The following is a 22,348-nucleotide window of genomic DNA, read 5'->3' as shown; positions in this document are numbered from 1 at the left end:
AACAAAATAGAAAGATGTTACTATATCCATGGTTTTTAAACTAATTACATAGGAAATTTAGAAACATGTCACTATATCAGTAACATCTCAGACCTGCGACACCTAGCTTCATGCAATGACACTCAATTAACTGAAGGTAAAACAATAAAAAAGTAGAAAACTACTTTTAGCCTTTTTCACAGTAATACCATTAACACAAACCATCACATTCCTTATTGGTTTCTTAATCCCCCCCCCCTCCAACAACAAAAAAGAAAACACTTGCCATGGGATATAATTTCTTTCTTTTTTATTTTATTTTTTTGTGGCAGAGCTGGAGTAGTGATAAAACAAAAATCCATCAGCAAGAACTAGCAGTCAGACGCAAACATCTAAACTTATATACACAGTATTATCTGCTACACAGAAAATCATTTCTCAAGTTTGACCAGGAGTCCCTTTACGAAGTTCCCCAGAATGAATCAACAAATTCATGTTTGCATCTAAAAGGCAGGTGTATCCGTAGATGAATGTTTAGTGAGACAAAATCTAAATTCAACAGCTAACCAAGAAGTACCACTATGCAAATAAAGGAGAACTGTATATTGTACTGAACAGTACCCAAAATATAAGCAGAGACCAACCATTCTCATTTTTCCTGTAGTAATGCCATATCGACCCAGGCATGAATTTAATTTGCCATGTAAACCAAAATTGGGTAAGTAAATCATTATAACCAACAAGGATGTGCTAAGTCAAACCTGTTGAGAGATACTGGGTGTGAGCCTGGAAATTGCAACATCCGTTTTGCCTAATGACCAGAAGAAGCATATATAAAAATAGGTAGGGATCAAACTAACTTTCTGTTAACAAATTATAGGATGAAACATCTCGTAAGTGGTACAACCAGACACCAAAAGTAATACAATTACGGTGGTGACTGATGCTGAAGCAGGGATGGGGGTTCAATATATAATAGTGAGGCAAAAGGAAAAGGCTTCAGCCTTAAGCAAACAGCTGGGTCAATTACTTCCCAGCCACGAGGTCACAAATAACCCGGAGAAAAAATAATAATAAGAAGAAGAAATAACGCTGACAACAGAAGCCTTGCATCTAGAAAACTAGAACAAGTTAAAGACAGAAATTGTTGGAGGACCTACCCCAGTACCCAATTTGAGAGTGTGATAACAGAATTGTCGCATTGCATCTTGCTGGTCTGCAGGTATTGCATCCCCCATTACATCATCATTTGTCATTATTTCACTTTCTACATGATCCTCCTGCTATAAAGAAAAAATTATCAATTGGTAAATTGAAAAAACTTCAAAGAATTTTGCAACCTTAAGAAAACAGATAAGCTGCAAATGCCCGTCCTCTGACTTTCATGGCTTAAATAGCCCATCCGTGTTTGACATTGTTTTCCCAACACCAACCCTCTAAATTAATTAATAGAAAATCAACTTACAAAAAACTATCACCCATTAGCCAGTCACCTATTATTAATAAATTTGATTTCCATGAGTCCAAAAAATTATTTTGGAACATCGTATGCATAGATATAGCTACTTTGACATCTCAAACATGTACAATAAATACATCAGGTCTTTTTTTTTTTTTTTTTGGTAAAATAAATACATCAGGACATGATTTTATTAGATACACATTGTACCATACTTGGATTATCCACCCTAACTGAAGACTTCCAATAAAATGGCAAAATGATACAGGTAGGAACTTAGTTAATCTATCAATAATGCATACATGCAAAGAAACAGCTATAGCACCATCGTCATCCTCATCTGGCACAGCTTCACCATTCAGGTCAAAATCAGAAGCCCTCTTCCACTCTGGGGTTGGTGGGCAAATGACCGTTTCAGGTTTCCTTTCATGATAGAAAGTGTATAATGTATCCATGTAGTCTTTTTTATATATTCCAGGCGGACGTGCACTAGCAAATCTTTGTATTGCCTGCAGAGAAAGCAACCTCAAAATCATTAAATAAACATGCTTATCAACAGAAGTGCAAACAACAAACAAGAGAAAAAGAATGCTGCTTACCTCTGAAACAGAAATCGGTTGTGACCGCATAAGATAATGAACAATCATATAGCCTGTCCGATTATGCCCATGAGTACAGTGGACTAGAATATGCCGCTTTTTTGATTGTTTCTTGCAGAAAAAGAACTGGAAGACCTGATAGAAATTCCAAATACCCAGCATGATCAGATATTGAACTTGAAGTACAGTAACAAAGTTAGACGGGCACAAACTCAGTAAAAAGTACTATTAAAATGAAGGAGTTGTTAACTATGATGCTCTAGAGACAACCTCAAATCATGTTACATAGATATGAATGGGATGGTCAAATCTAACATCAACTATCATAAATATATTGGGACGATTAATAATAACCCCCCTGAAACTTTGACAAAATTCCAGTTAGACTCTTTCCCTTAGCCAAATTACAAAAAACCATGTTATCTTGCTGTTGCTTTTTAGCCAGAAAAGAAAATACTACCCGATACTAAAATAATATATATGAGATTACAATACAAACCTTTTCTTCATCTTCAATCTAACACACCCTATTTTTCACTCACAACCGTAGCTGTTTCTGTCTCCATCTACATGGATCTGCACATTGTTGGAAAAAGAAATGTGCTATCTTGGTGATGAGGATGGGATTGGAATGACTAGGATCAAAGTTATCTACTTTTACACTTCCAAACTCAAATCTCCAAGGAAAGCTAGTGCAGAACTGAGAAGAATCTGCTATGATGGACTTTCACACAGGAGGAAGCATTAGAAGAATAACAAAATGAAGGAAATCGCAAAGGAAGTAGGGTGAATTTTTTTTCTTCTTATTTTCTTCTTTTTTTTGGGAGGGGCTAGAGGAGGCATGGGGGAAGAAAGTGCACTCACATACAACCACATAGGCCCTCTCAAACCATAAGCTCAATTCATAATTCAATCTGAAATTGTCATCCTAATACATGCTATTAAAAAGAAGAAAACCAAACTAACAAAAGAAACTGGTAAACTAAGAAACAGATTTTATTACCTACAAAGCAACTCTTAACTCAACTCTTGCAAATGTATCCACATAAATATCAAATATTCGATTAGACCCATCACTCAAATCTCACCCAGTTGATGTAACTCAAGATCTGGGCATAGTTTTCATGATCCTCTAAAATAGAACCAGCAGTACTTCAAGATTAAACCCATGCTGTTTGGGGTTAACATCTCAAAGGACAGCAGATAAATTGCACTCAAAACACACAAGGGTCCCTGATGTAACCGCAAATCCAGGGCTAGGGTTATTGAGGTAATTTCCCTAGATTTTAGGGCTGCCCAGGAATTCCAGCCAAAGGGTGGGGTATTTCAGGGGTCTTAGGGTATTCAAGAACTTCAGATAACCCTGCTGTAACTGAAATTCAAATCTGAATCTTACTGTAATTGGGATTCCAGATCTGAAATTAGTAACAGAATCAGAATCAAGGCTTGCAAAGGGTTTCGGCCTAGGTAGGAACAGGTCTGGACCTCTGTTTTAGTAATCTCAGAACTGGATTTTTATAGTTCAGAACTATTAGGTAAGGTCAGAGGTGTGAACAGGTCCAGATTTCAGAGTTATAATTTCTGCCGAATTCCAAGGAAGAAGATGAAGTACAGAGATTTTCTAGACAAGGGAAACTAGGTGTAATAGGGTAAATAACACTAGGACTAGGACCTACGGCTAGGGGTGATCCTTGGGGAAGGGAAAAGAAGGCTAAAGGGGCTGGGAAAAGGAAACCACAGGGGGTGGGGTTCTAGTGAAGCCATAGGGACAAAGAGGGAAGGGGGGAGTGACGACGTTAGGGGATAGGTGGGGGAGGGGCCTAATAGGATCATGGGAGGGTAGGGGAGAGAATGGGGGAGTTCTACATTCTTGGAATGCTGCTGCACAGGTGACAGAAAGGGTAGGGGCAGGGGGTGTTGTGGAGAACAAGGGAGGGGCAGGGGAGGTATGGGGAAGTGCTGTACTTGTAGGTTGAGGATGCTTGCTGGAATGATTGCTTGAGTGCTGAGGATGCCTGCAGGAGTTGCCAAACAGAATTGAAACGCATGAAGAATACAGAACAAGACAACAGCAGGGTGGTCCTCAAAGGAACTCTGCCATGTCTCTGCTATAAACACTCAATTCTTTATTCAATCAAAAACTGAAAATTACATTGAGCTAGTGAGCTATTTATAGCCTTCAAAAGAGACTCTAAATTGTGTTGGGACTCCCTAATGGATAACAATCCCAACTCTTGACCAAAACACTCAAAATGGAACCTAATTACTTAAAGACCTCAACGCTAGATTTGGAATATAATTGTTTAGAAGACTTGGACTACAGGTGGGATTCCTTTATAGATTAAAGATCCCACCTCATTACAAGGACTCTTTGAATTGGACTCTACTTATAAAAGACTACTCTTACTCCAAGCAAACTCCTAAAAGATAAGAACCCCTTTAGATAAAGAGTCTCATCTTATCCACGACTTAGAGTAAGTCAACTTCAACTCAAGAAACTAAAATAGACTATAACTCTCACACAACTAACCCAAATAAAATAAAATAAATAGATCCAACAACCCTTGGATCGACAGGATTCCATCTAGACCCATATTGAGCCCTAAACAAGGTCCGAAATTTCGTTGTGCTCACTCGAGTCGCCATTTTTAATTCCTATAAAATATAAACACAGGACTGTTGCTTTTACTATTTTTTTTATTTCTGTCTTCTGCCGTGTCCTTCTTATTTATGATGAACCGCTCAAATAATCCACGCAAACGTGTCTTGTCACTTCAACGATAGATGACTGATGGCTAAACTAGTGTAGCCTACTCATACATGGGACACGTTGATAAAATCATAAAAGCTATTGTGTGCTCTTGAAGTTCTAACAGATGTACTCCGCTGGAATCTTGTGTTTACTTTGGCATCAAGTGCATAGTTGCAGGTGTCTGGTCCAGCGAGGAAGACGAAGGTCACTAGGTTGATCTTCCATCAATGTTAGAATTTTTGTGGAAGACGGTGGTTCCCTAGAGTCGAGCCAAACTTAATTTCCACAAAGATACAGGGAAGAGCAGCGGAAAACTTTCACCCGGAAAATAATCTCTCGTTTTTCAGATCAAAAAAGAACATATGCAGTTGCGGATCGACATAAAATGTTCAACTAGAAAACCTAAACAGAGATTCAGAGGATAGAAACCGCACCAACGAGATTTTTTGTTTGAAAATAGTAGAATCGCCGGAATATCGTCGATTCTCCGGCGAAATTCCGGCAACATATGGTAAAGTCGGTTTCGGTGGTGTATTTCGGTTCGCCCATCACCGAAATGGGCAAAATTCACCGAAATTTCGGAGAATTTCACCGAACTGTTGCACCCTGGCCCTAAAGGGACAAAAAATGACCAAAGTACCCCTGGAGGGGGTTCAGCCAGCATGTTAAGATGGCTTTTGGGGCTCACTTTAGGCCTTGACTGGGGGTCCAATCTGTGTTCACATCAGTCCCTACAGCTAGTTCTAATATGTTTAGACCATAGTATCTAAGTGTGGGGAAGGACTATTGTTAATGTTAGGGTTCAGCCAGGTTAGAGATGGGCATTAATAGGACTGCAATTGCAGAATTTTCACTAGTTAGGGTTTGTGTGTTTTAAGGCTAGTACAGTTAAGCATGGAATGATTCAGGTTAGGTTAGACTAGAATTAACTCTGATTTTCTTGTTTTATAATTTCAAAATTAATCTCCTACGGCTAGGGTTCAAAACCCTGTTTCCGACTTGGCTTAGGACTCCTGGTTAGGGAAAGGGCTTGGAGAGGAGGTAAAGAAGGTGTAGGAGAAGGTAATCCTAAAAGGGTTTAGGGTTTGGTTTAGAGGTTTGGGAGTTATGAGAGTTTTAGTGAAATTACGTTAGGGTTTTGAGAGGAAGAAGATGAAAAAAATTGCAGAAAAATTCTGAATTAATGGAATGAAGATCAATTGAAGAAGATGGAAGTACAGATAAGACTAGGGTAGGAGTGCTATCCTAATGGTGAAGTGAGAGAGTGAAAGGGATTAAGAAATAGGGTTTTAACGGAGAGGAGGGATGCTGCTGTGCCGCAAGAATGAAGGAGGGCCGGGGGTGTTTTGCGCAAGGCTTAGGGAGGGTAATAGCATAGGGGAAGTGTCTGGGGTTTCACTTACTTGATGGGAGAGTTAGTTTCACTCAAGGCTGCTGTAGGGCCTGTCTCCAAGCTGCCGCAGGCTACGAAGAATGTGAACAGGATTGAAAATTTGCAGAAATTGTCTGAGAACAAAAAACCCAGGTCGTGGGCTCTCTCCCACAACTCCCAAGTCCTCCTTCAATGTTTCTTTTTTATTCACTCAAATATATCTATGCTGTTAACAAGGTTGAAGGCACATTCATAAAAAAAAAAAAAAAAAAAAAAAAAAAAAAAAAACAACATTAGAGAAAAAAAAATAATTTTCTAACAACAAAAAAAAAAAAAAAATTAAACCTAACCCCTCCAAAAAAAAAACCTCCCAAACAAAACCAAAGAGGTTCCAACTAGAATTCTAAGAGTATATGTTAGGACCCTAGGATGAGAGGCCATGTGGAATGAGGGTTAGTTAGGGTTACCCTAGAGGATGAGGCCATGTGGAATGAGGGTTAGTTAGGGTTATTTGAGATAATAAATAGAGGGAAAGAGGGAAGAGAGAAAGGAGGGAATAATTTTGGAGAGTCTTGTGGGCAGCCGTAGGCTGAGGGAACACCATTGTGAGGTGTGGGGGTGACTGGCACCATAGAAACCAGAATCTATCTTGTTAATTCTTACAATTTTGTATTAATTATCCAAAGTATTATAAGGGTTTCATCAATTGGCATCAGAGCTGTAACAATCCAGGGAGGTGATATGGCTTTATCTCTGTTTTCCGGTGATGGAAAGGCGCATGAGTGGTTAATAGAAGTCGAGCAATTTTGCCAGCAACACCAAATTGAGTTTGAGTATTGGCTCGGAATAGCTCTCGAGCATTTAGATGGCGATGCACTTGATTGGGTATACGCAAGGTCTTGGCAAAAGTTGGATTGGGTAAGTTTTAGAGAAGCCCTGCAGATTGAGTTCGGTGATGGCAACCAGGGAGAACCGAGGGATGACCAAGTAGAACTGATGGAAAGAATGCCGAGTGAAATCGCCGCCAGAGTTAGGCTGACGACTACGGCAGTTCCTCTCTTCACCTCTTCACTACCTAAGCGTGGAGGAAGAGAAGAAGCGAGAGAGGGAGAGAGGAGGAGGGGGGGGGTGGGGGTGTGGTGTGAAAATTTTTTTTTTTTTTTTTTTTTTTTTTTTTTTTTTTTTTTAACATTTGTCACTGTGCATCAATACCTACCGGACTAAAGGTTCAAACAATAGATACTTTACAATGGAATCGGAAAGAAAGGAGGGGGAGAGGGGGGGGGGGAGAAGAGGGGGGGCCGCCCCCGGGCGGCCCCCGGGCGCGGCCGGGCGCGGGGGGCGGCGGCGCGCCCCCCGCGCGCCCCCCCCCACCAACCCCCACCCCCCCCGGGCCAAAACCACCGCGATAAAACCTCCCGCCCGATCAACGATCTGCGAAGCGAAGAGGAATCGAGGAGAACCAAAAGCACAAGGCGAAAGACTTCAGTCGATGGCGGTTTCCTTTCCCAAGAAAGGAAGAAGAAGACGATGGAACTTTAGGTCTTTTGGGGTTGGTTCGGTTCACATCAAACCGGTTCGTGGGTTTGATCCAAACCAATTGGGCCAAAAACCGTATTTCTTGGGCAACATTCATCTATGTTTTGACTCATACATTGGGCCAAAACAAACCCAATACAACGATTGGACTGCTAGACCCCCAAAGAAACCACCTTGGGCCCAACCTATTTCTTTAATTTATCCTTAGCCCAATACCCAACCCATATTCCTTCATCCACACTTTAAAAAGCTTAGGCATAACCCATTTAAATGACCCACCTTGGGCCCAACCTATATTAGTAAACCCAGGCCTAACTCATTACATAAACCCATATGTCTTAACCCATTCCACTTTTAAGACCCAAAGCCCAATTCAGCCCATCAACCCAATGCCCAACCCATTTCTTGTAATCCATGGTTTTAAGTTTTTCGACCCCACCCGTTTTAACCATCACTCATGGGCCTGGCCCATTTCATTAACCCAAAACCCACCTTTTCTCATTATTATTTTTGGACCCATTAAACTCAACCAACCAAACCAAAACCAACCAGAACCAAATACTGACCGAACCAAACCAGCAACTCATCATCTTCAACCTCTGGAACTTCGAATAGAAAGGGAGGCAGCAACGTTGGGGCTGCAGCGACTGAGGAAAATCCACCCCTTCCTCCCACTTCCCCCCACCCCCCCCCCCCCGGGCCCCGTGCGATGGGGAATGGAATAATTAAGGGGGAAAAAGAAAGAAAAAAACGCTCCAAGTCTGATTTTGAGCAGTGGGTGTGTTATTCAGCCTGGGAGGATGATTTTGATTTACTACGATTATGCGGCACCATCACACGACTAAACTTCAAAATTCCATCACCTTGAGGACAAGGTGATTTTCGAGGGGCCGGTAGTGTTAGGACCCTAGGATGAGAGGCCATGTGGAATGAGGGTTAGTTAGGGTTACCCTAAGGATGAGGCCATGTGGAATGAGGGTTAGTTAGGGTTATTTGAGATAATAAATGGAGGGAAAGAGGGAAGAGAGAAAGGAGGGAATAATTTTGGAGATTCTTGTGGGCAGCCGTAGGCTGAGGGAACCATTGTGAGGTGTGGGGGTGACTGGCACCATAGAAACCAGAATCTATCTTGTTAATTCTTACAATTTTGTATTAATTTTCCAAAGTATTATAAGGGTTTCTTCAGTATATGTCGGTTCCTTGCAAAGACTAGGATAAACCTAATGGACTCCTTCACACATTAGGAATCCAACATGTTAAACTATTTATTCAAAGATGGATTCAAGGTCATACACCTCAGTGATCTTGAATGCAGCAAATCCGCACACAGAAGGTGCCTCATCCCGATCCTTGATTTACCTTCTCGTACTTCTACAACAACAACAACAACAACAAGCTTTGTCCCAACTAAATGGGGTCGGCTACATGGATTCTTGCCCTCCTATCAGTTCTGTTCAAGGCCATGCTAGATACAAGGCCTAAGCTATACATATCCTTTCTCACCACTTCTCCTAAGGTTATCTTAGGTCTACCCCTAGCTCTTCTAGTTCCTTCAATATGGATTATATCACTTCTCCGAACAGGAGCATTTATAGGTCTCCGTTGAACATGGCTGTGCCACCTCAAACGACTTTCTCTAAGCTTATCACTTATGGGAGTAACTCCCAGACCAACTCTAATATGATCGTTTCTTATATTATCCATCCTAGTTTTGCCACTCATCCATCTTAGCATCCTCATTTCTGCTACACTGAGTTTATACTTCTACACTCAACTTTATTTTCCACATTCCAAATCAGCGAACCACAGTGATGCAGGCTAAGGATCAACTTTAATTCCAAGTAAGAAGTCACAGAGAGAGCAAGGAGAGGGATTCCGAATCTTCACAGTTACCTCTTTCATATTCTTCCCTCGATTCATTGTAGTCTTTCCTTCAACCCTAATTGCTAATAGAGTCCCACTTGGACTCAACCAAGTAAGGGGAAGTAAAGTGGGAGTCCCACTAGAACTCAACCAAATAGAAGCGTAGTTATTTAGGAATACCCAACTGTTTCACCGCCACCTTAAGCGCTAAATGTAGTGGGTCCCACCCCACTACAATTAACATCCCCAACTCGCCACAAGGAGGCATGTGGTGGAGCTTTCCAAATTAAATGCTCTCATCAACTCATAACCCTTTATGTACAAATGGTATGTGCAACCTATAGAGATGCACCTAGGGCAAGAGTGTTATATCAAGTCTTCATCTAACCAACATAGCACATCACTCAGAATTATCTATTATACCCTAAATAATGAGATCGGACTACTCTGATACCACATTGTTAAGAACCCATGAATTGATGTTGAAAAGGAGAAACAAGAATAATAATTGGCTTTCATGGTGCCAGTCACCCCCCACAGCACGTCCCTACCCTCAACTAATAGGCTACCCCAAACGTTAACATGAAATACACCCCCCCTCCAAATCCCTCTCTTCCCATTGATATAACCTAGACACAACCCCAGCAACTACTTTGCATGTTGGCGAGAATGAGATGTCTTTCCATGTATGAAATTAATCCCATATCCTACAATTCTTATTTCAACTTGTATTGGAATAATAACATCCTAACAGTTTCAAGCAAAAATAACATTCCCAGTGTGTTTATTGGCCTCCAACGATGCTTGACACCAAAAACCAAACAAAAATAACCCCAAAAAACCACTGAAATTAAGGGTCGAATCTTAAAAAAGGATCTTGAAATATCAGCAAATTTCATACCTAATGTGGTAGATTTCTATATTTATTAGATTTCTATGCTTTGTTTTATTTTAATATAATAAATTGAACCAACCCAAAGCTAGTAGAAATAGTGGGTCCACTTAGTAGTTTTATGCCTTAATTGTTTTAAGTTACCATATGAGGACTTAAGGAGTCACAAGACTTTCCATTGTTGAGAATAAGAATTAGGTCCACTCCACATAGTTTTCATGGCGAGGCGATGATGTAAACAAAGGTTCACCCCTTGACTGAAACCCTGGCATCAGCCCTAAGGCCCCGAAGTGACGCACCTAGTTTAAAATCCCCTAAGTTACTAACCCGAAACCCTACTTAGACCTGAGGACCCGTAGATCTAGTGCTAAGAGGTTGTGGACCATCTAGCTTGAGAACTCTCGATTAGAATCCAAATCCATGGATTTGGAAAGTGGAGATCCAGGATCTGCAATTGTGTTGGAATCTGATAGAAGGGACTCGAACCCAGACAGATTGGGAAGGTGGATTGCCAGCTTTCGAAAACTGAGGTTGAATGATACCAAAGTCCATGTACGAGTATTGGTGCTTTCCATAAGTTGCCACTCATGTTAGGAACCACCCTCAGCCAACCAAACTTTTTTGTTGCTTTATAGCAACAAGGCCCATAGGTACTCGGCCGTCGGTTGGCAACCAACTGTTAGGGACCCGATTGGTTGGGGCAACTTGAGAAAATGACAGTTTGATGATCCCCAACCCATGTTTAAAGGCTTAGACCCTAATTTTTTGTGCTTATTCTATTGCCAGACAACCAAGGGTGCCAAAGTGAATCAAAGGCAAGGTGTTGCAGAGGGAAAACACCATGACTATGGCACAAGGATTGGATCTCAATCTGATATTTGATCTCTTAGGTAAGAATATCATTCTCTTCTATTCTATTCTATTTAATTAATAATTGGAAGGATTGATCGATAACATAATGTGGAGAATTCAGATCTAGTTAGAGAACCTATCTTCTCGATCATCTCTAATCAAATATAGCACAACGGATGAGATCTCCATCTCCCTCAACTGTTGAACTTTCCATGATAGGTCCATTTTCCTCAAGATTTGATCCATAAATCTAGGTGGCAGTTGATTGATCTTTTGATTTGTGGGTGTTAGGACATTAGGACATGTCTTGAAGTCAAGATGAATGCCTAGGAATAGCCTAGAACCCCATATGGTTCATGGATACAAGGTGTGAATTTCAGATCTGAGTAGTTGTAAGCAATTGGAGCCGTCAACTGCCAAGCAACGGGTCCAAAACCCGAGCAATCAACTGCCTAGCTTCTTGTCAAGCAACTTGCCCCTGATTTCGGTCAGTTTGAATCCTAAATGTAAATCTAACTTAACCAACATGTTTCTAGGAGTTCTTGTGAGACTATGGATACTTTGTCGTCGGAATTTATATTCAGGGTTTTGAAACACTGTTTGGCTGAGGGAAACGTTTGCTAAAATTAGGGTTTACTGTTCTTAAATTAAAATTGCTTCAAATCCATGCTTTTGATATGTTGATATGTTCTGCAATGTTATTTAGGACATCCATGCATTGGGTGTGGATGTTCGTTTATTTGTTTATTCATCTATTTCATTTTATACTTATCACAAAGCATATTCGGCTGGGAATTGACATATTGCATCCATATTTAAACATATACAGCAACTATATTTATGCATGTATGTACGTCTGTTAGCATATGCATGGTTAGGATCCCTAGACATATTATTACCCTTTCGACAAGGGAATTAAAGTTGAACAACAAGTGGTACCGATAGGCTTGTGGGAGTCTAAAAGATGGTTAAGAGCCCAAAAGACGTATTGAATTGATCCCATAGCACGCCCAAAAGACGGTTGAGAGCTTATTAGGGGACAGGGAGTGCCATCATTGTATTATATGTGGATGGAACGTATGGTTGTGGAATGTTCATCCAACAAATGGTTGGAACCTGTGATGATGGGAAGGATATTGGACCAACAAAAGCGGCAGACATGAGAAAAGGCATCATGACCATGAGTAACATGACAAGTAGATGATACCTACAAGGCTAGGTATTTCACTCACACGCGCCAATCTAGATCAATGGTCGTGCTCTTATGTTTTGGATGAGATGGACCAACTACCCTAACCCCAGTAATGGTGAAAGAGTGGTGACCTACCCCCAATTGATGATGATGATATTGATGAGTGTGGACTACCCAAAGGAGAATGATGATACTTAAAAGCGCGTTCACCTAGATAGAGACCAACATGGTTAGCCTACAATTATGCACTCTAGAACTTCAAAGGATCCTACATGCCTATATTCATATATACTCATGTTGTTTCCTCACAAGTCACAACACCCCTCTTGAGGACCCCTCTTCAAATGAAAATGCAGGTTCTGATGGATCTGTTGAGCTCAAGGCACATCCTTAGGCAAAGGCATACGATATGGGAGATGAAGAGCCCTATGAGCAACCACACGATGGATCCTCTCTGTGTTATAATTGTGCCTATGAAATTTAGTGATAGTACCTAGGATTTTTGTTATCTTCTGAGATTTGAGACACTTACTTTGGGATGTAGAGTTTATTAATTTAATTAACTAAAGGACGTAACTACACTTTTAACACACTTCCTTACATTCATGTAACAGTTTTGTTTATTAATAATTATTGCCTTAACTCTTTTACTCATGATTAGTGTGTTATATTCATTGTTGTTAGAGCATTCGCCTAGATGGCATGGCAGTTTTTGCAACCGCTTTGTTGCCTTGCAAATATTCAGCCGCCTTATTGCCTAGGCACTACCCCTTTTGCGCTTTATTGCCGCCTAGGCACTAAAGCGGTCACTTTTTTGACATTTTGTACATAACTTGTTTCCTGAATTTATTTTTTTTTAACATCAAGTTTTATTCTACAAAGCCATATATGAACTTAATAGTTATTCATTTCAGATTCGAGAATCAACGAATCATCAAATGAAGAATGATCTGAAAATCGGAAAAATGTGATCTATTAAGTGTTCATAGTCATATGTTATGATGCTTGATGAACTTATGTTTTAGTTTCTTTTTGGAGGAAAATCTTTCATAATTATGATTCTTGAATTTTTATTTTTTATTTTTTTTTGGGATGAATATGATTCTTGAATGGTTGTTTAGCTTAAAATAGAAATTTATCAATCTAAAAGTAGTTGTATTGAAAAACTAGCCCCAACTGCATTGGTCGCCATATTGTTGCCTAGGCACCGCTTTATCGCCTAATTGCCTTGGCAGTGCCCCAACTGCATTGGTTGCCTTGGTGCCCTGACAACCAAGAACATATTTATTGTTATGATTGTGGATTCATGATCGGCAATCTTATAACTAGGGACCACACCACGGGCTGGCAGGTTCGCCCTATACTGTAAGGTGTGGTGTGAAGCTGGTTGAAGCCCAAAAACAGGGTATTTTGCTCAATCTTAGCCTAATTAGCTGATGGAGTTTTATTTTAGAATTATAGTTTTAATTTTCAAAGTCCCAGTTTGGTTTAAAATCTTAGTTGGAATGGTAGTTGAGTTCTTGAGTTCTAAGGAGTCTTCCTTCAAAATAAGAGTACTCTTATAGATAGTTGAGTCTTCAATTTCAAGAAGAGTTCTTTTTAGTTTATGTGTTTTTTATTAATTGCAAGTGGTATCCTAAGTTATAAAGGAAAGTCTAGTTAAGTTGGTTGCTAAGTTTTAGACAAGTCCAAAAAGAGTCTCCCAATTTGAGTTAGATTCTTTCTTTTTGACGTAAGGCTATAAATAAGCCACTACATCATTGTGAAAGTCCACATTGAATAAAGACTGAAGAAAACTTGTGGGAAACAGGATGTGGTTCTCTTGGGAGGGCCACGACAGAGTTCAACATGCAGCAACAACTCTTCAGCAAATCAGCAACCTTTTCCATCTCCAGAGGCCTAACAGGTTAATACCAGCCCCTCTCCCCCAGGCCCCTCCCTGCCACACCCTCCGTCTTGCACACCTAGGAAACCCCATCCCGCAGCATTGCAGCCCCTAATCCCCTCTCCTCCACCCCTGCCAGCACCCTAGATCCCCTTCCCTACCCCATGTGATACATCCCAGCCCCTCCTCTACCCTTCAGCTCCGTCTCCCTCTTTTTCTTTCTTGGCCCCATCGCTTCCTCTTTCCAGACCTGCAGCAGATCAGAAAAACAGAAAGAAAAAAGAAAGACTTGAAAGATTTTCCAAGATCCATCCTAGAAATACAAGAAACCTCCCAATTTTAATCCAACCTTTCTCCGTATCCCTAAAATCTTCCCTAGTCCTCCCCCCCCCCCCCCCCCAAAAAAAAAAAAAAAAGAACCAAACCAAATTATCCCTTTCCTTGCCCTACCAACCCTGAGGTAATTTTGTCTTTCAAGATCAGCCCATAGGGATTTCAATAAAACCCTATCCATTTGAATATCAACCCATATCAATAGTTCAATACTAACTTCTCTCTAGGCTCCTCCCATAAATTCTTAAGGGCCTGTTTGGTTACATGAATCCAGAGATTTGAAATTTCTGAATTCACAAATGGGAGATTTATACCCGTTTGGTTGTGTGAATCTTTGGATTCATGAAATCTAGAGATTCACTTTTTTTCACTAAAAACATGAATCTGTAGATTTATGGGTATGAGGTGAAATCCAAATATTTCACCTCTACTATAAAAGTGCTAAACATTTTAACCATGACTCCACAGAAGTTTTTTACAGATGAATTTACAGATTTCATTCTAAAAATTCAGGCTAACAAAACAATTAATTTTATGAACCATAACTCCATAAAATTTGGAATTGTTAGGGGTAATCTGGACCATTCCTATTTAAGTGATGTTGTAATTGAACCGTTTGGTTCAAGTTGGTTCGGGGTTATGTATATGTGTGCTTTTGGCTTGGTTCAAGTCATATGTGCAAATCTATTTTTTGGGGCTTTTCTGTTCTGCGTGTTTTTGGTTCTCTCTGGAGCTTTCATGGCTGTGTTCATCTTCAACCTCCTACGGTAATGGCTTCTTGGAGGATCTTGGAGGTTCTATGTTGGGGCTTTTGATCGTTGAGGCTAGAAGAATACTCGGTGGGAGTATTGGCTTCATTGACTACCTGTATCAAGTGTTCTCTGTATCTTCTTTCTTTCTTCCCTTACATGTAATGTCTTGGACAAATAGTGGATTGGATTCAGTCTTGAATCCCGGAGATGTAGGCATCTAATGCCGAACTCCGTCATCAATCTCTCTCTCTCGTGTGTGATTTCCTTGTTTGATTCGGTTACATACAATTAGGGCATGGTTATTCGATCACAGATTGGCATCAGAGCTTTGTGGTTTGTGCTTCAAAGTGTCAAATTAAGTCTTGTATATTATGTACATGCTAATTTGATTGTTAATCTCATACGGTTGTAGATTATTTTCAATTTGATAATCTGATTTCTTGATACATGCTTTCGCTGCCTCCTGTATATGTTCATTTGATTCGGTTCTCATGTTATGCCCTCTTATATGATCATATATGCTTTGTTATCATGTTGTGATATGATTATATGCTCATATGAATTCGGTTCCTATGCTATGACCTGATTACATGCACATATACTCTCGGCTCTCTTTGTATAATCTGATTTCAATTGATGGATTAATAATCTAAGTATGAGTAGGATAATTCTGAGATGTTTAATGACTTATTAATCACATTAGATTTTTGCTATTGATTTATACCAACTGCTGCCCTATGTTTGTTGTTAACATTTGACACAATACTTGGTCTGTATTGGTCTGCTGTGTTAGCAACTTTGTGAATTAAGGCTGCTGAGATTGTATATAAATTTAGTCTATAAATTTGTGATTAATTAATACCTGATTATTTAATTCTTGATTATAATAATCCTTTTTCAGAATTGTATATCAGTATTGTGAATCTTTTATTCTTATATATACTGATTGGTGTATGATACCGGCTTCAAAGCGGAGCTAAGGAAGGAATTTAGTCTACCAGGGGAGGGTACTCCTCCCAGTGTGGTTACCACAGGCTCTAGTAGAGCAGTAGGTCTAGGGGAGAATCCTAGGTACCTAAATTTGGATCCTCCTATGGGGGGTTCCAAGGTAGACATAGAGAAGTTTGATGGGTCAGGGGACTTTGGGATATGGAAAAGAAAGGTCAGAGCTTTAATGGCTCAGCAGAAACTCCTAAGATCTATAGATGATCCAGTTGCTTTCTTTGAAAGCATTGAACCAGTCTTGAGGACTGAAGTGATGGAGAATGCAATTGGTTGCATGCTCTAGAACATCACTGATTGTGTTATCAGGTGTTTGGATGATGAAGACAATACCTCTATTAAGGTGTGGAATAAGCTTGAACAAATCTACCAAAAAAAGAATCTAGGTAATAAGATTCATCTACAGGAAAGATTGTATGGGTTTACGATGGACTCTACAATCAGCCTTGATAAGAACTTAGATGTGTTTAAGAAGTTGATTCAAGACTTAGCCAGTACTGGGGAAAAGACCAAATTGGAAAACCAAGACCTGTCTATTATCCTATTGAATTCCCTTCATAATGACTATCTTGTTGTTAAGAATTCAATTAAGTATGCTTATCAAAACATTTCCCTCGAACAATTGAATGATGCTTTAAAGAATAGGGAATCAGAACTGTTGGCTTCTGGTAAGACTAAGGGCAGTGAGGAAAATTTGTTTGTAAGGTGCAAAGGCTCTTACAAACAAGGGAGACCCAAGCGAAAGGGTAAAGTATATGAAAATCATGAAAATAACAACAAGAATAATAATGGGAATAACAAGTCTGATGCAAGCACCAAGAGATGCTTTTATTGTAAGAAAGTATGACACTTTAAGAAAAATTGCTTTGCATATAAAAGGAAAATGAAAGAAATGGAGACATCCCATTCTGATATGCCTGGACCCAAGAATGGTCAAGCCAATGTCTATGAAGACATCTGTGAGGTGCTTACCATCTCTGAGAGTAATAGGCAAGAAGGATGGATTTTAAATTCAGGATGTACTTATCACATGTGTCCTCACATGCACTGGTTTACACATTTGTATGAGATAAAGAATGCCAAAGTAATGATGGGAAATAATGATTTACGTGATGTGGTTGGTACTAGTTCTGTTAAATTGCTTATTCACAATAAATCTATTTTCACTTTACATGATGTTAGATACATACCTGACTTGAAGAGAAACTTGGTTTCAATTAGTAGCCTTGATAGTGCTAGGTTTGAAACCTGGGGGTATTCTTTCTGTGTCTAAGGGGTCTCATGTATGTTTAAAGGGCATTTCTCAGTCTGGTTTGTATGTGTTTGAGGGTAGTACATACCTAGATGATATCTCCAATATTTGTTGTTTGTCCAGTGAGTCAACCATCACTAGAGTGTGGCATGCTAGGCTAGGACACATTAGCAATAAAGGGATGCAAGCTCTAAATAAACAAGGCCTATTTGGCAAGGATGTAATTGAAAATTTAAAGTTTTGTGAGTCCTGTGTCCTAGGTAAGCAGCACAGGTCGAGCTTTGGGGCTGGGTCCCACTTATCTGGAGCTATATTAGAATATGTACATTCTGATTTGTGGCGACCTGCTTCAGTCTTGTCTTATGGTAGAAACTCTTATTTCTTATCTCTTGTTGATGACTACTCTAGGAAAGTTTGGATCTTCTTATTGAAGTCCAAGGATAAAACTTTTGAAAAGTTCAAGTATTGGATTGCTTTGGTAGAAAACTTGAGTGGAAAGAAAGTTAAAACAATAAGGACTGACAATGGATTAGAATTTGTTAATGAAATGTTCAATGGATTTTGTAATGACAAAGGTATTCAAAGGCATAGAACAATTAAGTATACCCCTCAGCAAAATGGCATTGCTGAAAGGATGAATAGAACAATATTGAACAAAACTAAATGTATGCTCATCAGTTCAGGGGTACCCAAGGGTTTTTGGGGTGAAGCTGTTACAACAGTTGTTCACCTAATCAATAGGAGTCCTTCTGTTACCTTAGGGTTTAAAACCCCTGAGGAAATGTGGTGGGGGAAACCCCCCAGTCTTGGCTACCTTAGGGTATTTGGTTGTGAAACCTTTGCTCACCAGAGCATTGGTAAATTAGATCCCAAGAGTAAGAAGAGCATCTTTCTAGGGTATCCTGAGGGGGTGAAAGGCTACAAGCTGTGGGATAGGACTGTGCCTGGTGTTAAGACCTTTGTGAGTAGGGATGTTCTCTTTAGGGAGAGTGTGTTCCCTTGTCTTTCCATTAACAATACTAATCTGAATCCACTTGATCAAAGAATGACTGACTTCACTCAATTTGACTTAGAGCAGGTTGATGTTTCCTTAAGTCCTGCTCAGACTCCTAATTCTAGTATACCTAAAGAACCCTTGACTTCCCATCAACCCTGCTCTAGTGATAAAGAGTCTGAGGTTGTAGTTCCTGATGTTGAAAGTGGGCCATTGCCCTCTCCTGAGACTTCCACTGGAGAGGTGGAAGAGGTTCCTGATCTGAGTGGTTATCAATTGGCAAGAGATAAGAGTTAGGAGAGAGGTTAGGCCACCTAAAAGGTATTTAGCCAACTTTGCCCTTGAGACTGATATTTCAGTTTCTGAGTTTGGGTTTGATGAACCTAGTTCTTACGAGGAAGCTTTGGATTCCAAAGATAAAGATTTATGGGTTCAAGCCATTAATGATGAATTAGATTCATTAAATAAGAACCAGGTTTGGGAACTAGTTAAGAGGCCCAAGGATCAAAGGTTATTACCTTGTAAGTGGATATTTAAAATCAAGGATGATGGAGTTGACAATTCCAAAAGATATAAGGCCAGACTTGTTGCAAAAGGTTTTGTTCAGAGAGAAGGGGTGGATTATGATGAAATCTTTCCTCCAGTTGCCAAGTATAAGACTATAAGATTGTTGTTGTCCTTAGTTGCTCAAACAAAAATGACAATAGAGCAAATGGACGTCAAAACTGCCTTTCTTCATGGTAATTTAGAAGAAAGGATATATATATATATATATATATATATGCAACTTCCTTTAGGCATCTCGGCAGCTGGAGATGGATCACAAGCTTGTTTGTTGAAGAAATCTCTCTATGCACTCAAACAAGCTCCTAGGCAGTGGTACAAACGGTTTGACTCATTTGTGTTGAGTGTAGGTTTTAAGAAAAGTGTTTATGACAGTTGCCTATATTTTTTCATTTCAGGCTCTATTGTGTTGTATCTAATACTTTATGTTGATGATATATTGATTGCTTGTGTTGATTCTAATCTTATTCAAGATGTTAAAGACAAGCTGAAGTCTGAATTTGAAATGAAAGAACTTGGGAAAGCCAAAAAAGTTCTAGAGATTGAGATTTATAGAAACTAGGGGGAGGATATTATGTTCATTGGTCAAAGGTTATATTTGTTGAAGGTTCTTGAGAAATTTAATATGTTAAATTGTAAACATGTGAATGTTCCTTTAGCTACACATTTTAAACTTTCTAATGATCATTGTCCTAAGAATAGCTTTGAAAAGAATGAAATGTCAAAGATCCCTTATTCTAGTCTTTTAGGTTCTCTTATGTATCTTATGATATGTACCAGACTTGATATTGCTCATGTTGTTAGTGTATTGAGTAGGTTTATGTCCAATCCTGGTAAGGAGCACTGGCTTGCTCTCAAGTGGCTCTTAAGATATTTGAGAGGTACTGTTTATAAAGGTTTAGTGTTCAAGTTCACACCTGGTGATCTTATTCTTGAAGGATATACAAACTCTGATTATGCTAGTAATATAGATAACAGGAAATCATTATCTTCTTATTTCTTTATGTTATCCGGTAATTGCATCAGTTGGAAGGTGCAACAACAGCCTATAGTTGCTTTGTCTACTACAAAGGCTGAGCTTGTTGCTGCATCTTTGGGAAGTTAGTCAATGGTGTGGGGGGAAGTTTGGTTCATGGCTTATTGTGTGAATTGGGTATTTTAAAGATTAAGCCTGTTGTCTTTGTTGATAATCAAAGTGTTATCTTCTTGTGTAAAAAACCCTGTTTATCATAATAGGACTAAGCATATAGATATTAAATACTTCTTTCTCAGGGAAAAGATAACTGATGGTTCTCTTTTTGATTGAAAAGGTAAGTACTGAGCATAATCCTGCAGACTGTGGTACTAAGTCATTGCCTCTTTCTAAATTCCTACATTGTCTTGATTTGTTGGGAATCGGTGATGTTGTCTCTTAGTTTATATGTGTCTGTAGTTTTGAGTTGTATATTACTTGTTTTAGGTTGTGGTGTGTGTCTTGTTGTTGTTTTATATGTTTATCAGGTTTGCATATGTTGCAGTTTTAGGGGAGATGCTGCCCAAATTTTTATGACTCTTGTTCTGTTTGTCTCTGTTATGAGATATATGTCTGGTGTGTGCATGTGTACTCTTCATGGTTATATGATTGAGTTGTGAATCATGAGTTATTGATTAGGGTTTCTCTACATGGTGCAGTTTGTTGCATGGTGTATCTGCATTGAGTCCTTTAGTGTTGCATAGTTAGTGCATGTCTAGGTATTTTGCATATTTGTTATTTGCTTTGTACTATGGTCTCTTTGTTTTTTGTGTGCAGGTACACTTGGATGATGATGGTTGTAATCCAGTTCACTATAGTCATTTTAGATGTTCAGATTAAGGGGGAGATTGTTAGGGGTAATCTGAACCATTCCTATTTAAGTGATGTTGTAATTGAACCGTTTGGTTCAAGTTGGTTCGGGGTTATGCATATGTGTGCTTTTGGCTTGGTTCAAGTCATATGTGCAAATCGATTTTTTGGGGCTTTTCTGTTCTGCGTGTTTCTGGTTCTCTCTGGAGCTTTCATGGTTGTGTTCATCTTCAACCTCCTACGGTAATGGCTTCTTGGAGGATCTTGGAGGTTCTATGTTGGGGCTTTTGACCGTTGAGGCTAGAAGAATACTCGGTGGGAGTATTGGCTTCATTGACTACCTATATCAGGTGTTCTCTGTATCTTCTTTCTTTCTTCCCTTACCTGTAATGTCTTGGACAAATAGTGGGTTGGATTCAGTCTTGAATCCCGAAGATGTAGGCATCTAATGCCGAACTCCGTCATCAATCTCTCTCTCTGATTTCCTTGTTTGATTCGGTTACATACAATTAGGGCATGGTTATTTGATCACAGAAATCTCTAGATTTTTTAAATCTTCAGACTCAAGTAACCAAACAGGCCCTAAGAGATCCACAAACATCCAAACCACCCCATTAGTTATCCATAAATTTTGAACGATCCCAAAGTAAACCCATACCTTCCCAAGGAATTTAGAATTATTCACTGAAAGATTCTGGGCAAACCCTTAGTTTTAGGGAATTCATCCAGGAAACCCTAACCCTAAAATCGGGTTCACATCAGCTGGTGTTCAGCAAGGAAGCTGGTTAGGGTTCTCCAACTCACAGGAGGTTAAAGAACAACTCTTAAAGCCGCTGCTCTACAACTTTTGTCTTCATGTGAAGATTTTGTCTAGTGCTCAATCAAGTCCAGACTCCAGAGGAATTGACATTTGATCCAATTGACATTGGTTTGGGAAGCCTGGATGGTTCCACTAATTTGCTTTTCTCTCTATTGCTGTTCTTTAAGCTCACTACTGTCAGTGTTCTCATCAAGTTGTTTGCATCCAATCCAAACCTAACCTCTTCAACCCCTTTCACCTTTTTCTAAGACATCCCAGCATATACAGCCTAAAAGATCCATCAAAGGACCTCCATACTTCTGATCAGGCCTTCCTATACACCTGTGAAGAACCCAATAAAAAAGTGTTAACTTTCTGATCAGCAGAACCCTATGAAATCCTAGTTTTTCTCTTTGAAGCCATAACCCTAACTTCCATCACTCCTC

General features: G+C 39.5%; 1 protein-coding gene across 9 annotated transcripts in view; it reads right to left on the bottom strand.

Moving 5' to 3' along the window:
* LOC149003813 (uncharacterized) overlaps nt 1–22,348 on the bottom strand; it is a 75,885-nt gene that overhangs the window by 18,460 nt on the left and 35,077 nt on the right. For 7 of the 9 annotated variants that reach the window (XR_016170449.1, XM_089138945.1, XM_089138946.1 and 4 more), the window contains 4 exons: nt 2,038–2,172; nt 1,741–1,947; nt 1,140–1,262; nt 741–790 (listed from right to left, as the gene is read on the bottom strand). Coding sequence is in view for 8 of the 9 variants with exons in the window: in XM_089138945.1 (XP_088995071.1) it covers nt 741–790; nt 1,140–1,262; nt 1,741–1,947; nt 2,038–2,172 (515 nt within the window). In the remaining variant the exon portion in view is untranslated. The remainder of the gene's footprint in view (nt 1–740; nt 791–1,139; nt 1,263–1,740; nt 1,948–2,037; nt 2,173–22,348) is intronic. The other 2 variants (XM_089138950.1, XM_089138951.1) reach the window with 1 other exon arrangement.

This window comes from Hakea prostrata, chromosome 10 (assembly GCF_041222555.1).
Source record: "Hakea prostrata isolate BN-2017 chromosome 10, UWA_Hpros_2, whole genome shotgun sequence".
NCBI classification, from domain to species: domain Eukaryota; kingdom Viridiplantae; phylum Streptophyta; class Magnoliopsida; order Proteales; family Proteaceae; genus Hakea; species Hakea prostrata.
Note: the sequence above shows the minus strand (reverse complement) of the source record. Positions and strands in the feature narration are given on the sequence as shown.